The sequence below is a fragment of the Nannobrachium achirus genome (genome assembly GCF_963921795.1).
Source record: "Nannobrachium achirus genome assembly, chromosome: 13".
Classification (NCBI taxonomy): domain Eukaryota; kingdom Metazoa; phylum Chordata; class Actinopteri; order Myctophiformes; family Myctophidae; genus Nannobrachium; species Nannobrachium achirus.
The window spans coordinates 48,105,641-48,119,169 of NC_137833.1; the positions used below are offsets into that span (position 1 = coordinate 48,105,641).

At 43.4% G+C, this 13,529-nt stretch overlaps 1 protein-coding gene across 1 annotated transcript in view; it reads left to right on the forward strand.

The window, feature by feature from the left end:
• The window catches only part of dlg5a (discs, large homolog 5a), a gene marked incomplete at both ends in the record, with an annotated part of 116,453 nt that overhangs the window by 83,272 nt on the left and 19,652 nt on the right, over window positions 1-13,529 (forward strand). The window contains 6 exons of the mRNA XM_080740810.1: window positions 201-290; window positions 3,530-3,701; window positions 6,667-6,744; window positions 10,770-10,932; window positions 11,680-11,813; window positions 12,400-12,561. Coding sequence (XP_080596936.1) covers window positions 201-290; window positions 3,530-3,701; window positions 6,667-6,744; window positions 10,770-10,932; window positions 11,680-11,813; window positions 12,400-12,561 — 799 coding nt within the window. The remainder of the gene's footprint in view (window positions 1-200; window positions 291-3,529; window positions 3,702-6,666; window positions 6,745-10,769; window positions 10,933-11,679; window positions 11,814-12,399; window positions 12,562-13,529) is intronic.

The window sequence follows — 13,529 nt, forward strand, 5'->3', positions numbered from 1 at the left end:
GAATTGCACAGCTTTTTCAAAAATAGCAGATCTACAAGCTCGCAGCGCGGCACTCGGTGCCGCGCTGTGAGCTTGTATATCTGCTATTTTTCAATAACTAAAGCATAAAATGGTCTAAATGGGTTAATGCCTCTCTCCTGTTTTCAGCCGTGCCCGCCATTAAACGAAACCTTGTTTTTCCCCTCTCTCCGTGTGCCCAGGCTCCGCCAGTAACGTGCAGTACCGTATGGAGAGGATCAAGATCCCCTCCACGCCCCGCTACCCGCGCTCCATGCTGGGCTCAGACAGAGGTACGGTACTTTTAATGCTTGCATTCACGTCCCATAAACGTGAAACTAAACGTTTGGAAATTAGCGTGTTTGGTGCAGTAGCAGTGTTGATTTTGACAGCACATTTTAAATGAAAAAAAAAAAAAACACTAGCAAACCCACTTAACTCTTTTACCGCTTTGGACGTTCCCGTTCGCCCCATTTTTCACGGCGGCGCGATGCCAATTGTACGTTCTTTCGCTCGTTCTTTTGTACCTTGTTTTGATGTCTGTAAACTGATGAGGGGTCGCGCGGGTGTGTACCGTTAACACATCTCCCGTAAAAGTGCTCTCAAAAACCCACTGGACGTTAGCATCAATGGAGTAACACAACGCATCCTTGTTATTTTCTCTGGGTCTATTGCTCTGTAGCGATTTAGTGGCCTGGACGGATGGGAGCCGACCGCGGCCATTTCACATTAATTCTTGCATGAGGCTGCCCTCTACTGCTAGTATGACCAAAGTGCACCATGTAATGAGAAAAAAAAAAAAAGAAAAAAAACATAGATCTTTGTCTATAACCTCGCAAAGGTAAGCTGCTTTTGCTGGCACAAGACCCAATACATAAATAATAACATCTGGCAGTAAAACTGTTAAAAACGAATTAATTCACAATTATTTCTTACCTTTTAACGCGGTCAGTTTTTTGCCTTTTAACGCGGTCCGTTCGCGATTACAAAAGACCCAATCTTAATCCATGCTACTGTTGCTGAGCTAGGAGCAGTGTTAGCTAGCTCTGTTTACACCTAACTATTAATTTACGGAATGTCTGTTGTAATAGATTTGTATAAAACTGTTAATGTATGTGCAATGTGTATCTGTCATCTAACACCGTCTGCTATCTGTCCGCATGCTGTCCGCATGCCGACAATAACTGATACTAAAAAGTGTCGCCGCCTCGGTAACAGCCTCATGTTGAAACGGTGCCCAAATTTGGAGATTTGACTGACATTTCTTATATGTCTGGGTTCAATACAGTACATATACTGTGCACACGCCCACGGGGAAGGACTTGTAGGAAGTAAACGGAGAAAGGAAGTGGTGGGTTGTTCCGGCCCCAAAAAAGCAGATCCAGTTCCATTTCCGGTCCAAACCGGAAGCACTACCTTTGGGGCACTCGGGCGCCTTGGATCGGCCATCCGATTTTGGATTCTTTTTAATCAAATCTAATCTATCTAAACACAGGGAAACTCCTGCGTGGCGATTAATGAGTTAAAATTCAAACTGAAACTTGAAAACAAAAAGTCTAAATGAAATCAAAACCAGTGAAAAAAATATACACTATGTACTCACACACTCTGCCACAATGTGCTGAGTGTTGAAACACTGCGTGCGACCTTTCAGATTGTGAGTCATTGCAATAAGCGAATGAGACTTGACATATATCGCTAGGCGTGCTGTTTGCTTAGTAAATCTATCACTGAGGTTGCAGGTGTTCAGTTTGAGGCTTAATACCAGCCCTGCCGCACCGTAACTTAGGAGGAGGAAATTGATTGGTGAAAGAAAGAAAAAAAAGCTGCAGCCTTTAAATAAAGCGGCGGAGTGTTGGTGTAAAAGCGCATCGATTGTGGCTCTGCACTGGTTGGCTGTCAACATGTTTCTAACCCTGTTTTCATAGCCTCTGCAGATCCTCTTGTAATGATTTTCACTCATTTTTTACTCAAGCAAAAGTATCAATGTCCTACTGTAGAAATGGTCAAGTACAAGTTACAAATACTACAGTAAGTTTGCTATTCAAAATGTACTTGAGTGAAAGTACATAAGTATTGGCACCAACATGTACTGTACTTAAAGTACCAAAAGTAGAAAGTACTCATTATGCAGATTGTCTCATTTCACAATTAAAAAAGAAAGAAAGAAAGAAGCTCACTTAGGTATGTCCAATAGTAGGGCATTTACGAATAGTGATTTTTAGTATTCGAATTATTCGACCTCAAAGTATTCGAATAGTCGAATATTCGACAGGACTGGCCAAACTGTCAAATATTAAAGGGGGCGGGACACCGGACGAAATTTTACATTATGATACAGTAGGTCACGTGGTCTTTCTTCAAACGGTCTGAAAAGGAGGCGGGGCCGTATCAGTTATTAGTGAATGTATACTTCGTCCGTCGTGCGGTGTCGCGCACAACGTGATGTGTTGTTGTTAACTGGTAGCGCCGCACCGCACGGCTATTTTCAAGAGCTATTGTGTACACACACGCACGCACGCACGCACGCACGCACGCACGCACGCACACACACACACACAGGCTACCACAGACTTCAGTCCTCCGGAGCTCCGGTGAAGCACTGGAGCACTTTTTAGCAGAGATGGCTGCTAAAAAGTGGTCCGGAGCTCCGGTGAAGCACTGGAGCACTTTTTAGCAGAGATGGCTGCTAAAAAGTGGTCTGTGCTGCGGAGGATCGAGGAGAACCCTCGTTCTAATCGCTGACACCTTTTTGTTAGAAGACTTGTACCCTGTACGCGGTTAGGGGGGATTCTATAGCAGATTATATCAATTTTTTACCCCTAGAACTGCTTGTTTTAAAATTCGTTTTATGAATTGTCGCATTTTCTCCTCGAACAGTTCTGTTGGGTTGTTTCACTAGATAATACTCAGCGCTCAACTCCGCCCCCTCCCGTCATATTACCCAATCAAATTAATTTAATTCAGTTACTGTACAGAAAGTACTACTTTCAGTACAGTCAGTAACTACAATAAATTAATTTGATTGGGTAATTTAACATGGGGGTACATGACATCATTAAAAAAAATTGGCTAATTTGATAGCCATAATTAGCTGTTTTGGCCGTGTCACGCCCACTTTAAGTAAGCAAGAGGCGAACATTGTGAAAATAGCCGATCTGCTATTTTCACAATATTTATCTGCGGAACCGAGTCACATTAAATGTAATACCTACAATTCCAAGTGCTTGTCAGGGTGGGGGTCCCCAGTTCAAATATGTTTATTTTGGGGGTCACGGCCTAAAAAGGTTTGAGAACCCCTGGTATAGAGCATTAACAAATTCATCCGCCAGGGGCATTGACAACTCATTCTTATGACTTCCTATCTAGCCAAGCTTTATAAACTATATATTTTCGGGTAGGGGAGGAGCCTCGTGCGGTTGTCATTCAAAGCGACGCCAGCCAATCACAGCTCGTCTCTTCCGGGACTAGGCATAATGCGGCTTTATATCGCTATTATGCTTCTGTTCTTTACCTCTCTCGCCCTCCCCAGGCTCTCTCTCTCACTCGGAGTGCAGCAGCCCCAGTCTGGTCACGCCGCCGCAGTCGCCGCTCAACCTGGAGACCTCCTCCTTCACCAGTAGCCAATCGCAGGGCTCCATTTCCACGCTGCCGCGCATCTCCGTGAGCCCTCTGCCAATCGGGGGCGAGCCCAGGAAAGACAGGTAGGTCAGGAAAACATGCTGCTCATGTTTAGGCCCATTAAAACCAGGGAAGCACGTGTGTCATTTTATACTATGGCTATTGAAGCAATCATGAAACAATTTTCATGAACAAAAAATCCCGCACTCTGCTCTTGCTCAGCTGCTCGTTTTTTATTTAAATTGACAGGACGTTTCGGTCCCCCTGGACCTTCCTCAAGAGTGTCTTCCTGTACTACTAATACTATGGCTATTCAAACAACTAGCAGATATACAAGCTCATATCGTGGCACAAAGCTTGTAGATGTGCAATTTTTCCTTTTTTTCCAACCGTGAAGGTTTGTGTACATTTTTTATGTATAATTTAAGCAAACATTTTTAAATCAATTTTAAAATCAAGCTTAGAACACACAAGCTTGTAGATCTGCTATTTCTATTGCTTTTAACTCATTTACTGACAGATTTATTTATTTATTTACCTTTCTCTGCCAGATTTTTAATTACCTTTTGAAAAATTATAGAATAAAAATGTTCGATCCAATCTGTCCATCGATGGTGCACATAGAATCAGGAAACAAAATTGTCCAGTTTCGATAATCACATGTAAAGTTGGATCATGTTGACTGCAGGCTGCTCCTGAATTTTTTTACAAAATGAGTCAATGGTGTGTGTGTCCACGTCATTCTATGTCCCTGGCAGTAAACGAGGCAAACGTTTTAACACGGAAACAATTACGACTATTATTTCAAATAATTGAGAATAGGCGAATAGGCGTAATAATTGTGACAGGCCTAATCATCAGTTTATATTTGTGCGTAGAGTTACAAAAAGCAACAGCAGACATCTTGGTGTGCTGTTGTGCACATCGCTATGGGGGGGATGCCACCCCCATAGCGATGATATCCCCATTGTCTAGGCTCCTCCGGGAGAATCCCAGCCCCCTCCCCTGTGAAACGGGGTTGCCTAGCAACAGATCTATCTTGGTCAGCGTTGGCACTGCTGTCCCTCATCAACATTCACCAGTTGAAACCCTGTAGAGGAAGAACATGTAAACCCCCATAGTTACCTAAACCTAAATAGTTTCGGTTTGTGGTGCCCTCCCTAACCGAAATAAACTCTGCTCCTCATTAAAGTATGAATCTCTTAACCCATTTAGGCCTAGAATTATTGAATGCTTTAACCAGTGAAAAATAGCAGATATACAAGCTCACAGCGCGGCACCGAGTGCCGCGCTGCGAGCTTGTAGATCTGCTATTTTTGAAAAATCGTGAAAATGTGTGCAAATATTTCAATATATATTTTTCAAAGCAGACTTTTGTAACTCACATCTCTGCTTCTGGGGGGTCCCTGGAACAACATATTTTGAGATAAGGGTCTGCGGCCAAACCCTATCCCCTAACCCTAACCCTAACCCTTGATTTTGGGGGTCCTTGACATGAAAGAGTTTGAGAACAGCTGATTTAGAGGAAGGATTTAGAAGTCGGGTCAAAGATTGTGTCAAAGATATAAGACTTGCACACATTTTCACGATTTTTCAAAAATAGCAGATCTACAAGCTCGCAGCGCGGCACTCGGTGCCGCGCTGTGAGCTTGTATATCTGCTATTTTTCAATAGTTAAAGCATAAACTAATGGTTAAAGTGTTTCAAATCTTACGCGACTCGGGCGCGTTCCAGGTATTTTAGAGTTAAGTCCTGGGTCTGAGAGGCTAATTTCTTATCAAATGGTGGGCTGTGGCTCAAATGCCCAATAAATAATGTGCCTTGATATGAAAAAGGGTTGAAAAGCACTCCCCTAGGAGCAATAGTGATACGCTGTCTGTTTCAGAGTCCTTCATTTTCTTATCTCTCTTCCACTCAGTGTGCTGGTTGGTCTCTCCATTTCTTCGTCTCTCCCCACACGAGGTTGTCGCCATTGTGGCGTTTTACTTGAAGACTTATTGTGTTTCTGTTTTCATGAAACATTTATGAATAGAAGTTACATTCTACATTTTCATTTGGCTTTTAGGCTTCTTAAAGGAGACGTTCGGAGTCAGACCAAAACATGACCCCGCCCCCAGAATGTGCATGTGTTCATACATATTCCTACCTGGTTTGGTGGATTTCTGTTATTGTTGCCCCTCTTCTGATATCTCCCGACCCCTCCTCACAGCTAAAATGGGGCTTGTGCTACTCTTCCAAAAGCGCTTATTTTGGCCGCTCCAAAGTCCTTTTTTCCTGAATCGTCTATTTATAGTTCAAAGAGACGCACAACATGCTGTTAGCTCCCCACTTGCTGTAGCCTAATCCATGAGAACACGTCTCTGTTTACTGTTTCCAATACCACTGCTATTTCCACAATTTTTGAAAATGTTTGAACATGAGAATGAATAAGGGCGACTATGCGAAACAGTATTGCATTCATTTCAGGCCCCAGGACAGAAATCCACTCGTCCAAGACAGTTTGCCCTTCTGGGCCCCAAGCTGTGGAATAAACTTCCTGTCGCACTTAGAACAACGGACTCACTCGCTAGCTTTCGCCGTGGACTGAAGACTCACCTTTTCAGACTCCACCTTGACCCATAGCACTACTGAAACACTCAATGACCATACATGAAGCTAGTCAACATTCTTTTTTTGTTTTTTGTTTTTTCTTTTTCTCTTTACTGATTTTTTTGTTTTTAGATTGAAATTCATATGCATTTGTTATATTGTTGTTGATGTTCTGACATGTTATCTTGTTGTATTATCTGCTTATTGTAAGTCGCTTTGGATTAAAAGCGTCTGCTAAATGCCTAAACTGTAAACTGTAAACTGATTTCGACGAGGCGATGATAATCGCTACAGGCCTAATATCTTCCCCTGATCACTTCTCCACACCTCGTCGTCGTTTCTTCCTCTGGCACTGTGTTCTTTTCTCCCGTCCCGTCTTCCTGTGCGGTTACTCTTGTCTCTCCTCCCCCCCCCCCCCTCTCTCTCTCCCTCTCTGCTCTGTAGCTCTTCCATTTCCAGCTCTCTGTACCGTAATCGATCTTTTCTGAGGATTCCTCTGGCCGCGAGGCCGAGGTTCTCCTCTCTCAGGAGCCTCAGGTTTGTTGTCTCTCTCTGGCGCTACAAAACCTCTCCCCAACCACACATTATGGTCGCTGTCGGGCAGAAACCTCTTATCTCCATATGCTAACTTTCCCTTTCCCCGGGATTTATTTGGTAAATTAACGCCTTACTTCAGGGGTCTTCAACGTTTTCAGGCCAAGGACCCCTTAGTTGAGAGAGAGAGATGAAGCAGGGACCCCCACAACCGTTTCATAGATTCCATATAGTTTCATTGTTTGACAGCACAATCATCAGTGTATTCTGGATTTGTGTCAATTTGTGTTTTCAGCTATTTAACCACTTGAACTGTCAATACTTCTCCCCTCTACACCAAACATCTTTGCCAAAAATAGCCGATCTACAAGCTGCGAGGCATTGTGAGCTTGTAGATCTGCTATTTTTGGCTAAAGCTCTCAGAATCTGGTTAAGACTCTGGCTAAAAAGCAGATTTTCTTTTTTTCTTTCTATCACACAAAGATTTGGAGGAGCCCCTGTAGTAACTCTGAGGACCCCCTAGGGGTCCCGGACCCCCTGTTGAAGACCCTTTCCCTACTTGATCGCACTATAGCGTCACACAAAAAAGCTTGTAAGCAAGGTTTCGAGGATGTCGATCTGCTACTTTTTGCCGCTTTTGAATTTAAAGTTTTACTATGTAACTTTTTTTATAAAACAAATCTTAAAATTCTCCTAACTATTAAAACACAAAAGTTTTAGAAGATCCGCGCCGTGAATTTCAGCCTGTAAAGCCTTCTCTATTATGTAAACTGAGATCCTTGCCGGGGACCGGATCTCGCGCCAAAATTGCGTCATCACACTACCGGCCAATCACAGCGAGGGTTATACAACTGCCGGCCAATCACATCGCATCTTGAAGTGGGGTCGCCATTTTGTTGTCGCCGGTTTGTACCATCCAGTCTCTAGGTAATTTCGCCTACCAGGCAGGGTGAAGGAGTGTATCTCTGGAATTACTGAACGCACAGGAACAAGGGACCCCTCCAAAGATAGATCTCAGCGAGGTGGAGGCAGACGCGGGGGTCTGAAGGTACGAAAAACGGCCGAAAGACGCGGACGCGACCGCGGTTCGCTATAGGGCTAATGACCACTAGGTGAGCAACTTACACAGTATGGCTTTAAGTCCTGAAAGGTAACCGCTTTGGACATGTGAGGTTTCCACCTGACAGCGACAGCACATGCAGACATTAGACGTTCACCTGCTTGGGGCGTTTCTGCTCGGTGCACTAGGTGGAGGTGTTGAGCAATCCTGTCTGACTTAACCCATTTAGGTCTAGAATTATTGAATGCTTTAACCAGTAAAAATAGCAGATATACAAGCTCACAGCGCGGCACCGAGTGCCGCGCTGCAAGCTTGTAGATCTGCTATTTTTGAAAAGTCGTGAAAATGTGTGAAAATATTTGAATATATGTATTTTTCAAAGCGAACGTTTGTAACTCAAATGTTGCTTCTGGGGGTGGTCCCTGGAACTAGATATTTTGAGATATTAATATTTTTTCTCTCAAGAACAGACTAACTGAGCTCCAGTTAAGTGAAAGGGACTTCTTTGACGATGGCTGGCCAGATTGCTGACATAGAAACATAGGTTTTTCCAAAAACCTTAGAAGGATTCAAAAGACACTTATAGAATCGGGTCAAAATTGAAATTTTCAAGATTTTTCAAAAATTGCAGATCTACAAGCTCGCTGTGAGCTTGTATATCTGCTATTTTTCAATAGTTAAAGCATAAAATAATGATACACAATAATGTGTACTCGTTAAGGCACAGGGAATGATGTGATGATTCTCGCCCACCCGCAGTGCACAGATGGTGTCTTGATGGTTCGGTGCATGCTTAGCTTATATTGCAATTTCATGGCTCCACTGAAAAAAAAAAAGTGTAGCCTCGGGGTTACGCTGGACTTGATGGACTTGGGAAGGTGCCGTGTTGCTGCTGTGTTGTTTGTGTTGCTGACTGGCTGTGTGCACGGATTGAAGTTCTCAGTCGCTACGACTGATTTTGGTCGTTTGGATTCCATAGAAGCCAGCATGTCTTCTATGGAAGCATGTTGTGCACCGGACATGCCAGATCTACAAGCTCTCAATGTGTCTAGTTAGGCTATTTTTGGTTATTATTTAAAAGGGACATGAAAAAGATTGAGAACCACTGATATAAGTTCATCAGAAAACAGTTTCTTTAAAGGTTCTACACCATGCGTTTAAAAATAATTAATATCATATTGTTTATGTCCTCAAAAACGTTTTTCAAAAGGTTTGAGGCTAAATTTCCACTCCTGAATACAGAGCCCCTGTCATTTTCTGCCTGGCTTTCAGAGCATTTTCAGCTGCAGTACCACTTTGTCCTGAGTGGGAGGACTGCGCTGTTGAGCCAGTTTTGGCCCAACTCTCTTCCCAGCTCCTGCCCGCCTCCTGCTCAGTTTTGGCCCCACCCTCCTCCCAGCTCCTCCCCGCCTCCTACTCAGGCCTGCCCACTCCTCCCCAACCCCTATTCAGCACAGCACACAGCACAGCAGTAGCAGTAGGTCCCTCTGGTGATGTCACCAGAGGGAGAAAAATCTGACAGCCCAATAAACTGAGAAAGATACAATGGTCAGAAATAGGACTTTGTGAGGACAAATAAATACATAAAAATAAAAAAATAAATCATGGTGTAGTCCCTTTAATTTATTAGACAATCTGTAGAATCGGCCTCAGGTCATAAACATAAAGTGTTTATCCATGTGTATGGCATCAGCATGGCGACGTATCTTTGAAAACCTGCACTCATGTTGTCCTAAGACGATAGAAACCTCAGTCCTGTGTTTCCGGGGGACGTGGTGGCCTTAATTTGCTCACTGCTTCACTCTGCCTGTTCCTGTCTTAATGGCTGCTGTGTTCCACTCCACTGTCTGCCTTCATCGCCACCTCACACCACACCATCCAGAAGTCGCCTTGACATGACTTCACACGTTCATTCAGATCTCGTCAACCCACTGCGAGTGCATTTCCAATGCTGCACGCAATGCACAAAAAGGTGGTTAAGTTGACCGTGTTAAGTTGACCGTGCCTCGCTCATGTTATCGTCGCTGATGGGGGGGGCAGAAACCTCCTACAGTATCTCCTATTTTCTAACTTTTTGTCTTTTTCTTTTTGTAAATGAACGCTCGACTCGATCGTACCGAAGCATCAAAAGTCGCAGATCCGCAAGCTGGAAACGCGCCGTGGAGCGAGGGGTTTCCAGCTTGTCGATCTGCTACCTTTTCTAAAGGGGTGTAACGATAAATTTTAACAACGATACGATACGCATCACGATACATGTTTGACGATACGATACATAGACGATATTGGTTCAATCATGGCGATACGATACGATTCGATTCAATGATTTAAAATCGATATAGTAACTATTTAGCAAAGAAATTAAATCTGTATGAAACATGTCAATAGTGCATGTTTTCTAAGGGAAAATCTATTATTATGGATATAAATAAGTAAACACTGTGATTCTCTAGCAAATACATGGACATTATATTTCGACACATATGGACAAACCTGCACCTTGACACAAACACAGAGATTACACACATTTATCGATAGACCAAGAGTAGAATGGAATGGAAAAGTAATTAAACCCCTCTTTTTAATTTTCCTTCTAAAAATGCTAAATACAAGTACTTAAGTTTCCATACAATCAATTATTTGCACTTTCCAAACGATTCGATACCGATTATCTGCATTGTAAAACGATAACGATACGATACAAAGCCAAAACGGTACGATATATGCTTTTGCATATCGATGTAGAAGATCATTGCAAATTAAAATAGATTTTTTTGATTCAGTTACTATATCGTTACACCCCTACTTTTCTGCTTTTTGAATTTGAATCTAAGTAACAGTTTGGACTTATGAGGTTTCCACCCCCGACAGAGGCGATATCATTCGATCCTCCCACCCACAGACAGTCCCTCTCTGGCTGTGATAGCAGTGCTTTGTTGTTCATCCCGCCCTCTCTCTGTCCCTCCCAAAGGCCGTACTTGGAGGAACCTCGCAACGTGGTGGTGCACAAGGGGGCGGAGCCACTGGGGATCTCCATCGTGGGCGGGGAGAACGGCGGCGTCTTCGTCTCCAAGGTCACGGGAGGCAGCATCGCGCACCAGGCGGGGCTGGAGTACGGAGACCAGTTGCTGGAGGTATGAGACGATCCACTCAGTGTTGGTGGCGCGGTTTGTTTGTTTTTCATCCACCTTTCATTTATTCAGGGAAGGCTGTTGACTTTTTTTTTTTTGATTGATTGATTATTTTATTAGACAAAAAATGGATAACAGTACAAGTATAGTCTGTACAATAGAAATGTAGTACAGTACAAGTACAGATAAACACCCTGCCCAAAAGGAACAAAAAAGTCCTTTTACGGGGTGCTCACTTCTCGCTTTTCTATGGGAGAAGTGACAACTACCTCCGTCTCTGGCCTCCTGAAAGGTGAGTTTTCAGGGCAGTTTTGAAGGATGCGAGCGAGCTACACGTTTTAAGGGAGGTAGTCAAGGAATTCCACTCCTGGGTGGCAGTGTTGTAGAAGGAGAATTTACCCATATTTGTCTTATGGGTTTGTGTTATCAGATCATTGTGTTCACTCCCTCTGGTGTTGTGGCTGTCGCTAACTTTTTGGAAACATGGGTCATGGGCCCCAGGTCGAGAAGAGCAAGCTCGGGAGGGAGGCATTCTACTAATATGCCACCGAAATGTAGTATGCCCATAGCGACAGCCGTCTCGATTCCACATCTATACTTAAAACTGTCCCAAAAACATGACAGTCCTCAAATTATAATTGGACTTAGTTAATCTTATAAAGTATGGCGTTAATTTAAGAAAAAAAAAAAACAGAACAAAGTTAAACCATGGAGCAACAACATGGTCACTTTTCTCCTTTTTCTCCCCAGTATAACGGCATCAACTTGCGCACGGCCACGGAGCAGCAGGCCAGGCTGATCATCGGCCAGCAGTGTGACACCATCACCATCATGGCTCAGTACAACCCTCACATGTACCAGCTGGGGAACCACTCCCGCTCCAGGTAATGGAGCCATTCTCTTAGACCAGGGATTACACATTATTTGATGCTTTAATAAAAATGGCAGACATACAAGCTCACAGCGCGGCACAAGTTTTTTTGAAAAACCTATGTTTCTTTATGTCATTGGTGCTCAAAGGTTTTCAGGTCAAGGACCCCCAAAATGAGTATGTAGAGAATGTATTTGGCCACGGACCCCCCATCTCAAAATATTTAGTTCCAGGGACCCCCCCAGCCCCCCAGAAGCAACATTTGAGTTACAAATGTTTGCTTTAAAAATACATATATTCAAAGATTTGCACCAGTTTTCACTACTAAAAAATAGCAGATCTACAAGCTAGTGCCACGCTGTGAGCTTGTAGATCTGCTATTTTTCAATAGCTAAATAAATCCAGGTCTTAATGGGTTAACCGATTTCAAAAAGGTCCCTGAAAAACCTATGTTTCTATATCAGCGGTGCTCAAACTTTTTAATGTCAAGGACCCATACAATTATATGTGTCAGTATTATTCAAAAGATATGACTAAAACAATCTCAAACTTTGCTGTCAAAATGAACACTGGTTCCGACGCTGTTTGTTTTTTTGCAGCTCCCGCCTGGAGCCCATCAGCCCCCAGCCCCTCCCCCAGGGGGGAGGCGGCGGAGACAATCAGTCCATGGCCATCGACACGCTCAGCGAACAGGACGAGGGCACCCTCACCCCCTCCTCCAAGCACACCACGCCCACCACCAGCCCTCACAGCTGCATCAGGTAATGACACACACACATACAGGGATGTGAATGTTAGAGAGGCAGGGGCAGAAATTTCTAAAAGGGCCTTTTGGTGAAAATATCGAAAATAGCAGACCTCCAAGCTCACAATGCGTCGCGCTGAGTTTGGAGGTCAATAACTCTGAGAGGAGTGTTCCATTGGTGCACCATTCCAGAGTGTGATTCCACCAGATGTGCTCCTTTTGTTGTCGTTGGCCAAAAACTGTCTTCTTTTGTTTCGTTTAAAGATTTTTTCTCTAATTGTTAAAAATACCTATTTCCTTATAAAATACCAGTAAGACACCCTAAGGGCGATAAGCGACCTGGTCGTGCTGAAACAGAGGCTGACACAATATGTCCCTATATGGGTTTTCATACTAAATGCGACCTATGGTCGCAACAAAACAAACACAAAAAGAGACGAGGGGAAAACATAAATTATGAACACACATACACACACACACACACACACACACACACACACACACACACAGAAGTGCCATTTCAAAACGTCACGCGTCCTGCCATTGGCAAGACAGTAGATTTTCAGGGGATTTGCTGAAAATGTAGATTGTAGATCAGCTAGTTTTGCTAGTTTCTGCAAAAAATAAGCTCTGTTCTCCATAAAAAATTTGAAAAGCAAAACAGGGAATGAAACCGGTGAAAAAAAAGCATTTGCAGGACATTTTCAGGATATCGTCGTTGTCAGGTGGAAACCTTGTATGTCCAAAACCGTTTGTTTTGCATTGATCATTTAAAAAAATGATTTAATCTAGTGAAAACAGCCGATCTACAAGCACACAACGCCTCGCACCGCGAGGCGTTGTGTGCTTGTAGATCTGCTGTTTTCACTACTTTTGTGTGACGGCCTTGTACGATGAAGCAGGGCTTTACTTCGCGAAAGAAAATACACATTTTAAACTTGGAGATACGAGGTTTCCACCCGACAACGACGATATACATTGCGT